We start from the raw sequence: 11,202 nt of genomic DNA on the forward strand, positions 1-11,202 counted from the left end.
TTTTAAATACAGTACTTATTTTCAAACAATAAAATATAAAATATGTTATTTTAAATGTTCTAATCAATGATGATGAATCAAGATACCTTTGCAAATAGGAACCTCACAATTCGATGATGATAAGTTTTGGCAATAAAATATATATTTAACTCTATTTGGATTATGATGAATGACGCGTAAATATTCGTGTCGGTCTTAATCAAGCATTTAGAGTCGCGTTAATGTTCCGTGTGGTTGTACACCGTTCTCCCGCCAGCATGGCGTGGCGGCAGGAAGGACGACATAGCCACGCAGTCATTTGCCAAATGGCCAACAGAGCCGTGAAGCGGAAACTGCATACTCTGAAATGTAGTAGCACACGGAATTTATGACGATTTCACGATCAGTGGCCAACTCATGCCGTCTTGAATATCGTGGATTTCCAATATTACCTTAGCCGTTACTCCACATAAAATTAGAATAACTCCGTTAGTTTCATGATCCAGGATGGTTCCATTCCTTTGCTGCCAAACAACACGATGGTCAATGAACCACACGTCTATGCTGATCTAGAATCAAGAAAGCTTCGGCCGCACGCCGAGTTAAAAATTGCGGGCACTTGAAGATATAATTTCTATATAAAAGGCGCGTAAGCGGAATTTTTCAGATAGATTAGTCAGTTACTCTAATTTGTCTGTTTTAGACTTCAGTGAGTTAGTTCTAATCTCTGAGCGCTAAAGCACAGGAAATATTAGAGATGCGGAGGCTAATAAATGCCATTACTTTTTTCAGAGCATCTCACGCGAGCCATGTACAGCAGAATATTGATCGGTAGACTGCAAATATAAGGAAAAGTAGAAGGACCAGATGGATACAGAAGAGAAGATGTGTGTTGAAGCTCCAGCCGAGATGGGTTTCGATCACAGAACTGCACAACTGCTGGCTCTGGACAATCCATGGCTTCTCATGGTTGAAGAAGAAACTGCTAACTTGTCGACGACAGCGGAAGGGGATCTTCAGAAGCTAGACGAACAAATTCCAACCATGTCAGGTGAGACTGATATTTTTTCTGTTGCAGAAACCGAAGCTTTCCCAGTTCTAATTGATTTTGAGAAGATATGCCTCTGGGATCACGATGGCGATTTTAAGGTCGGGATTAGAATGGAAGATCCAGACTATATGAAGAAGATGTTAATGGAATGGGTTCATGCAGTGGCAGCTTATGTTCGTTTACTGGACGCTTATGAAGAGATACCCTATAGATATATAACATCCAAATTTGGAAATGTTGTTGAAGAAATAAATAAGTGCAACCCTGGCATATTTCAGAAGAGCGAAGAGGAGGAAGGTTGAAGGAAAATTAGAAGACAGCGAGTGACTTAGACCAGACTAGTGTTTAGTTAATACGGGCCCATTTTGTAGGGGTCAACAAGTGGTCTCGACGGCCGAGGCTGAGATAAAGGCAAGGGTTTTGGTATCTATTTGGCTTTATGGATTTGTGCACAAGTTCAATAGGACTTCACGCTGAAGTTGAGACATTGGGGGCATAAGTCTACTCTTTTTCGTAGTTGTATGGATTTGTGCACATGTCCAACGGTTTGTGAGTGCGCGTAAATGTAATATGTGCCTCCATGTCTTTGCTAGTGTGCAGGAATGGAATATCGTCTCTGGCCATGAGTGTGTTAGAATAATAAGGTAGGATAGTTTTATTTGAATTCAAAATGTATAGTAAGCGCTGGAGTATCTTACGTGCCAATGAGTCCTTCATGACAATATGATAGAAGTGAATTATTTTGTAATTGAAACGGAACCATTTTGTCCCATGTATTACATGATACAAACTGTATTACATGGATCTTAGTCATATTTGACTTTTAAGTATTCAAGTCTAACACGTAAATTATCTAAGACTTTCGTCATGATGAGGTGACATGGTATGGTAAAAGAGGAAGATCCCTTGTCTCATATGCAACTTCATATTAAAAAAATATACAATTTGATACTATTGACCGGTAATATTTAAAGAACTTATGAATAAAATACAAAAACTATATATATTAATATAACAAAAATATTTCAAAATAAACAATAAATAAGACCTTTCAATATCTATATATTGTAAAAATTATATTAACATTTAGAAAGCCTCGTCATGAAAATAATAAGTATGACAATATTTAGCTTTAATTCATTATCATAATAATGGCTCTAAATAAACATAAACCATAACTTGCTCAACAAGGTTTTGTTTGAAACATTTTATATACAATATCTTCCAGCATTAATATTTATTAATATATTGAGGATAAAAATATATAGAACTTTATATATATATATATATATGTTTGATTTTTTAATTATGAATTCCAATTTGTATTTTATAATTTTCTATGTCCTTATCTAATAGCTTAGAGTTCAAATTAGAGTGATGGTGCGGGAAGAGTTATGTTCTATGCCTAAGGATATAAGTAAAAATCCATTTTGAATGGAAAATAGCAAAATCACTCATACAGGATTAAAAATTATTGTCTAGGATTATAAGATAATTTATAATAACGATAGGTAATTTCTTTTCAATTGTTAATGCTATGAGATGAATAGGGAAAATTGGCCACACTTCTAGTTAGATCAGAAACTCGCTTTGATAAGTCCAATTTCATCGTATCAATAATACAGATAATTCAAATACATATGAAATGGCAAATTAGAGACTAGACTGAACAGAGGTATATCAAAATAATATAATAACGAAACGAGACAGGTTAATCATGAAATTATTCTATAAGGGTTTTATCAATGATATTTCAGAAATATGGATGATGGAATATTCTCTTTAATTAGTAATGGTTAAGTTAGTATAGTTATATTAAGAATATTAATGTGGTTGATATAATTTAAAGGTTTTATAAATATAACAACAAAAATTGTAACACAAAAAATGTTTTAATAATGCACACATATACTTAATTAACCATGTATAAAAGGTTAGGGGTCAACCTTAATTTAAGAAAAAAAAAAGAAATTATAAATGAATGTTATAAGTAATAATGTGGAACTTATCATGGAAGAACTTATTAGAATTGGAATAATGTCAAATTTCTAGGAAATTGATAGGTGGGGAGCCACATGACACAGAATCTAATTTTTAAAATTTATTAAAACTAATGGACCATTTTGCTAAATAAAATTTTCTTATACATAAATGAATGTTATAAACAATAATGAGGAAGTTATCATGAAGTAACTTATTAGAGTTTGAATAATCTCAAATCCCTAGAAAAATGGTGGGCGGGGTGCCACATAGCACAAATTTAAAATTTTCAATAAAAAAATAAAATGAAGTCAACCAATCCTCATCCACCTTATGTTGAAATAAAAAGCCTTAGGAAATTAAATTTATAAATGGAAATGTCTAATATATGTAAAGTATGTTACTCCTTGTATGATTAATCTAAATATATAATTTATAAATTTAAAAGTACAACTTGATCATGTGAATACATTTAAAAGGACATCATGATCATGTGTAAGGTTGAATTTCATTATATTATGTATTTTATATAGTAGATGTTCAATTTTTTTTTACATATTGGGAAAAATTGATCATAATTTAGTTGTTAGATCAATAGTGGGAATAGTCATTACTAGATCGATAGTGGGGATAGCCATTACTAGTTTCTATATGTGAATGCAGACAATGCAAATTGAAGGAAAACCACACCACCTAGAATTACTAGTTGATGGTGTGTAAGAGGGGATGCTTTCACTCCTACCAAATAGATCTAAGTCTTGGACCATTAATAAGAAAAAAAAGCATATTTTTAACCAAATAAATGTTTAATAATTACTATAACATGTGAAGAAATAATAAAAATATTTATTTATTTGGTTTGCTCCCATTCAATATCAAATAATAGATTTACTAATCTGTTTTATTATTATTTTGATGTAATATTTGATCGTGAACTCAAGGTAACATATGGGGTTACTAAATATCAAGATTCCTTTAGGGAATTTTATGAGGTTGTTGAATATTCCATGATACTAAAAATGATGAGGATGGGTTACTAGAAGAGGACTTAAGGATCACTCTCATTATGGGGGAGTTCATTTCAACTCAAAATTGTGATAAAATTATAACAGATTTAGAGAAACATGTTATTGTAATTTAGTAAAAAGATGGAGAAATTTTCATGATCTTACTACTATATCACCTAGTAGAAACAGACATGCAACTAGAAAAATAACAAAGGTTCCCAGTTGTGTGGATTTAAAACCAATTTTATGACCCTTAAATAAAATCAATTGAAGAGTGTTAATCAATACATATTGAGTGAATTAGAATTAAATCATGCATAGTTGAAAATGAGTCATAGTGTCATGTTCTAACACACTCTTATGAGGGAAAATTTTAGGGGTGAAATTTTGCTAATTGGATATTTCTTGGATAACATTTTGAAAAAAAAAAAAATCCTATTTGGTTAAAAATTTTACTATTTTTTACATACATGTGATTAAATAGATAATATTCCTTTGTTTTAATAGTAAATTACATATTTTTTATTGAATATTTGTGTACACTCTATGCTATGACTTCTCAAACTAGAATAGTCACATATAATACTAAATAAACATAATATTGAAAGCCTTAAAAAATACCTTGACCCTTAGTAAGATAAAATGAGAGCCTAGATGAAAATGGAACCAATGGAAATCCAACAGTCAATGAAGTTTGTATGTATGGTAAAATGAACTCAAACATGGTATAAAAAAACTCATGAAGATGTCTAAACAATCTCATTGTCACATTGATCAAACAAAAGAAATGACAAAAAAGGATGACAACAATATTTGTCACCATATAAATTCCCCCCTTGAAACTCAATTGAGCGACTAGCAGCAATCAACAAATGTTGCCACCATCAAACTCCTCCCCCCATGAATATGATTGATGGGGCAATGACAATCAATAGAAAACAATAATAACTATATACGACTACATATTTGATGAGACAGAATGGTATGGACCCCACGAAAAATTATTCAAATGACATAAACATCTATCAACCCAACCATAATCAATCTACATGGTTGACATTGGTCCATGGCTCATCTTGTCATGGTTGATGCATGGGTGATTTCCTATGATCCTTATGAGGATGTTGATATTGCTTAGTTTTTGGTTCTATAGACTCAAAGATAGGAGCAACAACATTGTCATCTTGAATGTTATTAGTAATCATTTCATCAATCTGATTATCACAATCAGTAGGAGCATGTTCTCCAGATGCCTCAATTTGAATTCATACAACAACAATCAAAACTTCTCTAGTCTTTACAGAGTTGGATGTATGTAATGAAGCAACAAAAAGATCATATCCAAGACTTGTTATTGATGTCTACACTATGGGGTTAACAGGAACAATGATTCCTTGTATATTCTTCCCAAGTCCTCCTCTAGTTTATCCCATTTTTCTCAACAATCAAAATCTAATACTAGTGGTGTAGTTTTCAAGTCTAGGTCAAACAAAAACACCATTATCAGTTTATCCATATGTGAGCTTGAAAGTTCAACAATAGCATTCTCCTTCTGAGTATTATGAAGGCGATTGACTTCCAACTCAAAGTGTTGCTTGAGTCTTGCAAGTCATGAATGACCTTATCATTCTTAATCAATTGTTGTGACAATGCATCATAATATTGTTTCAAAGTTTTATATTTGATCTAACAATATACTTTTCTCTCCATGAAGAGGTCTTGGTTCTTCAAGAAGCAATTCCATTAGGATTTTTAAATAAGAAAACTCCATAACATGCTAGTTATTTTGTTCCTCCAACTTGCACATTTTATTATTCAAAATTGCTTTTTTGAGTCTAACAATGACTCAAATTGCTCCTTGAAATCACCAAGGAGGTCAACATTTTCTTGAAACTCATTTCAAAGATTCTAGAAATGCTTTCTCATTGTTGGCTCCCGGATTATCAAACTCCTGGATTTTCTTAGTGAGAGTGTTGTGGAAGCGATATCTAATTGTAGCATTTTTTTTTGCATGATGACATGGATGGACACAAATGAAGAACCTCACTATTAATGTACTTCATTTCCATTTCCTCACAAATTTACTATATTCCTTTACCCATCTTGATAGCACACGATTGGAAAATGGACTCAACATTTCAACTATAAATATTCGGATTCTAGTGCCCTCTCACACAAAGAAACCAATACTTTGTTGTTTCACAACTTTGTGGGCCTCATTTACATAGGTTTAAAGGAAATTCTTGTCCCCAAACTACATAATTAAATTTATATCTCCACATAAATTTTAATAAAACACTTTAAGTATTTTTCTTTGAATATATAAAAAAATTCCCAAATAGACATTTATGTGAAGAAAATGTTATGGAATTCACAAAAGGATTTTCCTTAGGTGTGAGATTGGTAGACATTGGGTGGATTGAAATGATTTATTAAGATAGAAAAGCAAGGTTCATAACATTAAACTAAAAAATTAAATCCAAATCCAAAAACACTAAAACCATGTCTCATCTTAAAAGGAAACTCCAAAAAACTATGCATCTTTAATTGCAGGGGGATCAAAAACATAAATTTCTTCACAAGAAACTTCCAGAGGACTTATAAGTGATGGTTGAAATGGTCTTCGATAAATCTACCATCATTGCATTCATGTTGTTGTAAGGGATATTGATAGACTCGAGTTTTGCTACATAGTGGCTAATAAAAACCCTCTTAGCATCGACCCTTTCAGAAACATCGATGAAGTGAGTGAAGTATCACCTGAGATGCTAATGGGTGACTATTAGAACCAGGGTTCTGTAGTCTGACATGACTATCTATTGCCTAAGACACTAAAATCTGACCAAAAAATACTTTACCATCTCCCTTCCGCACCCTACGCAGTGCTTGAGCTCCTCTTCCTACTAAGCAATGTACATGTAAGAACCAACAATGCATGTGAATTTACGATGGATTATTCTTTCATCCATTGAGTGTTATACCAACAATTACTCAAGGTTATTCCCTCTTACAGTTAAACAAAGACACACCATCTATTCCCTCTAGCTTCCTTACAACCATTCGACCCATTCAATGGTGTTTGAAATAGTAATAAACCAATCAACATACACAATTCCCCTATAACATAAAAACAAATAGAACTAAAATTATTAAACACAGTTACATGTATTCAAACTTATTATAAACTCTTTAATGTATTGGAAATAAATATAAATAACACATTCATACATGGATACAAATCATATGAGGAAACTCATATGTTCATTAGTTTATATTAACATCAAAGAAAGAGGCACCATGTATTGCATTACATTCAATAGTTCCATAGGATCACTGACCTTTCACGACCATATCAAATGTATATAGAACCAAAAATCATAACATAAGCTTCAAACATATAGGAAAAATACAACAAGGTTGCTTCACAACTATCAACTCCAACCGACCTGTCTAGAACTTAGAAATATAGACACATAAATTATGCAAACACAGAATAAAACCAAACACACACTCTATTGTTCTGATCCAACTTTTTCTTGATATCCAACCTCTGACAACCAACCTATCTTCTATCCTCAGCAGCTCACTTTATCCTCACCTAGATGTTGAGAAATCTAGTGCATAGGGATTAGGTGATTTATCTTGAATGATAACTCCTTGTAATGAAACTTTCATTAGTATTTTATTAGGTTCTCTCTTTCTCTTGATTATTTTAATGTCTTCTATCATAAAATAGCTACCAAATCATAAATAAGCATGAGACAAAGGACACAAAATGTAGGTTATCATATAGGGCCATAACCTCTCCAACTTAAGAGGAAAACCCAAATGAATTGCCCTTCTTATAGAATCTTCAAGTGACAAATACCAAGACCAAGACCCTTGACCTACTAACCACTCCAACCCCAAGTCACAAGGGTTCCTTAAATCTATTCTTATTTCTTGAGTCAACACTAGTCAAACTTATCAATCCACCAAGGATCTTGACTTTTCTTCAGATTTCAGCCTATTACCATAAACCTAAAATTATCGGCCTCTTCAGAAACCTTAATTACAATACGTGAGAGAGATAAATGATGATTTTATCCTTGATTTCCTTCTTGCTTGGATAGTACCTCCTTCTCCAACAATTCAACTTGATGGATGACTTGGTTTGTTCCATGATTCAACTTCCTAATATGATTGTGATTACCTCAGCTTCTTCTGTAGCGAATGATGCTAGACTTCCTCGCATGTGTATGAGGTATTTTCCTTAAAATAGATCACAACAACTTCGGTTTCTTCTCCTTCCTTCTTTGGTTGATGAGAGGCTTCTTTACTTATGATTCTCACACTTCTTCTTTGATTTCATATGCTTGGATTGATGTTCTTCAAGTGAGGTTGTGACCTCCTTTATATAGTTTTTTCCCCATGAAATAAGCAGGCTTGAGTTGGAGTGTAAGCTGACATCCTCTTCTTGAATGATCTTCATCTCCTTTTGAAGGCTAACCTAATAGAGTACTTGTGAAAAGGTCTAGGATGATTAATGAACCAAATCAATTCTTTTTTTGCAATATTTAACATGCCCAAATGGGTCTTCAATACATGACATTGACTCAATCGACTTTATGACTTAATGATCAAACCTAATATCTCATAATGGGAGATTAATATATAAAATAAAATTTCTTGAGCATGAAACCCATAGCTCAAGGATAACATAAATAATTTTTCTTCTTTACATCAATTATAGAAAATCATGATTACACATGCCATTATGAAGACAGGACCTACTTACCCATTTCAACACTCCCTCTAAACTAGGGAGGTATTCATAATCTATACAAAGCACTTGAACATTTTCAATCTGAAGAATTTTCATAAGAAGAGTCAGATTGGTAACCCATCTGCTTAGCATCATGACATCTAGCATTGTCACATAGCAAGGCTTTGACTAACAACTCTATCTATCCACAAAATCAGAGCACAATGCTGGTGGGACCAATGATTTATAGACACCCTCATCATTTTCTCTCTCGAAATATACCCTACCTGGGTTCTCTCAGAGTATGCTCCACCAGGACTATTCTTAACTTGGATTCTGAATCCTCAAAGAATAATGGTCCTCTAAGACTAATATTATCTTGGATGTGCTACCACATCTTCAAAGAGTACCGGATGTCATATGCTTATCCAATCCTCCATTCTATCTTCCCAAGTGAATACAAAAATGATGTTTCTGTCTCTGCCTCTCAACTAGGGAGGATATACCCATTCAATTGAGGAATGTACCCATTCCTATCAAAGGAATGCATGTAAGCTCCCTCTTAACCAGGGACTTGAACAAGATCCATCTTGACTAGGGACTTGCTTTTATCAGCTCTTTAGGTGGATATCAAGGGACAACCAACTGCTTATAGGAATTCCTCTTTAAATGTCATGAACTTATTCTTTAATATGAAGCCTACATATTTTGGAACTTCTTTGTAGGGTGTGTAACATTCATCACTTTTTATGAATCATGCCAATCATGTCATCCTTATTTTCATCAGAAAGTGATCCATTAGTCCATATGTGGCCTTCCTTTATGTCTTGATTCCTTTTTCATGTCATGTTTCCTTAATGACCTTTCATCCTGCCACATGAGAATTAGTTGTAGAAGACATCCATGACTTTTCCCTTGGAAGCCCTGCATAAGCCCATCCAGATATTATTATAAAATAGAAAAATGAACATCAAATCAAAATTACCTTTGTGATGTTCATTCATCACGACATCTCCTTGTTTGCATCAACATCCTTCATACATATTGACACATCTCTAAAAATATATATAATGTCAAGGGTGTCTTTATTTTTCATACTTCATTGGGATCTTCATATCTTTCCCATGGAGATATCATAGTCAAATGTTTTATTCCTTGGATGTTGATTGTCTTCTCCATAGTTGAATTTTTCATGATTTGATCCTTTCTTTATTCACACATTTATTTTTAGGAACTTCCAATCATAGTTCCTCCAATTTTTGTAACCACCTCATATTTCACATAAGGACATATTATGTTGATTTCATCTTGTCAATGTGTGAATCATGCCTTCCTACATCATTCCAAAGGTGGATATCCTTTTATTCGGATCATGCTCTCGAGATAGAGCATTCATTCATGATATTTGCAACCATATGAAATGAATTAACTAAATATATGCATACATACCTCATTTCTTTCTTTTAGGTCATCTAGGCTTCCTTCAACAACTTCCTTGTTTGAAAGAGATCCAATCAAATGGACCTGCTTCATATCTTATGATATCATACCTTTATTCCATGAATCCCATACAAGGTGGAATTCTCGAAACACTTACTCCATTCAATAGGTGAGCCTTCCTATGAAGATTTGTAGGATCTTGACTATTTGTGTTTGAAAAATGCTCCTCTTGAATGATGTATGATGAGACTTTTATACTAGATGACTTTCTTCTTTCCATAAGTGCTAATAATTCTTCTAATGAGGTTACCAAGAGCAACATCCTCTTATAGGTGATAACCATAGATTTCTATTTCAGCTATCTTTCATGCTTCTTTATGATGATGTGACGAGCTCTTGCTTTTGATCGTATGCTTCTATGATGCATCTTATCATGCTTCTAATGACTCCTACCATGATACTTTACAACAGAAAAACTTGAAACATAAACTTGAAAAGAAGTAGGTGAGGAAGGCTATCTCAATCATAGAAGAGATCATTTACTTCTTGTTTCTTGGATTTCTTCCTTTCAGCATCCTCATCTTCTTCATTGAAATGGGCTTATTCTCTTCCTCTTCTATTGTTGTCCTTCCTGTGTTTAGGATAATCTCTCCTGTAGTTCCCATATCCTTGACATCCATAGCATTGAATCTTTTCCATATTCTTCTTTCTTTTTTGAGGACCAAAGTTTCCAAACTTCCCTTTTTTCTTTACCATAGTAGCATATGCTTGATTTTTCTCATTTGATCCTACATCATATTTTGTCTTCAACATTGTTTCTTCAATTATTCATAGTGACCATAGATCCTTGAATGAAGTAGCTTCCTTGTTCCCATAGATTCTTGATGTAAGGTTAACCCATTCCTTTGGAAGTGAATTTAGTACTATGGTAGTCATCTCCTTGTAAAACATTATTTCACATAAATCTTGTAGTTGGTCCCTTATTTCAGCTATCCTCATAA

General features: G+C 33.2%; 1 protein-coding gene across 1 annotated transcript; it reads left to right on the forward strand.

Moving 5' to 3' along the window:
• The first annotated feature begins 438 nt into the window (after positions 1–438).
• LOC149261921 (uncharacterized) lies at positions 439–1,882 on the forward strand. Its single transcript, XM_089382657.1, has one exon. The coding sequence runs from the start codon at positions 847–849 to the stop codon at positions 1,330–1,332; it is 486 nt and encodes a 161-aa protein (XP_089238783.1). The 5' UTR covers positions 439–846; the 3' UTR covers positions 1,333–1,882.
• Positions 1,883–11,202: the final 9,320 nt, after the last annotated feature.

The sequence above is a fragment of the Pinus tabuliformis genome, chromosome 6 (genome assembly GCF_031772625.1).
Source record: "Pinus tabuliformis cultivar Carrire ecotype Pingquan chromosome 6, CPIR1, whole genome shotgun sequence".
Taxonomy (NCBI): Eukaryota; Viridiplantae; Streptophyta; class Pinopsida; order Pinales; family Pinaceae; genus Pinus; species Pinus tabuliformis.

Coding starts and splice junctions, on each gene's coding strand:
- LOC149261921 (XM_089382657.1), top strand. CDS start 847: ATGGATACAGAAGAGAAGATGTGTGTTGAAGCTCCAGCCGAGATGGGT.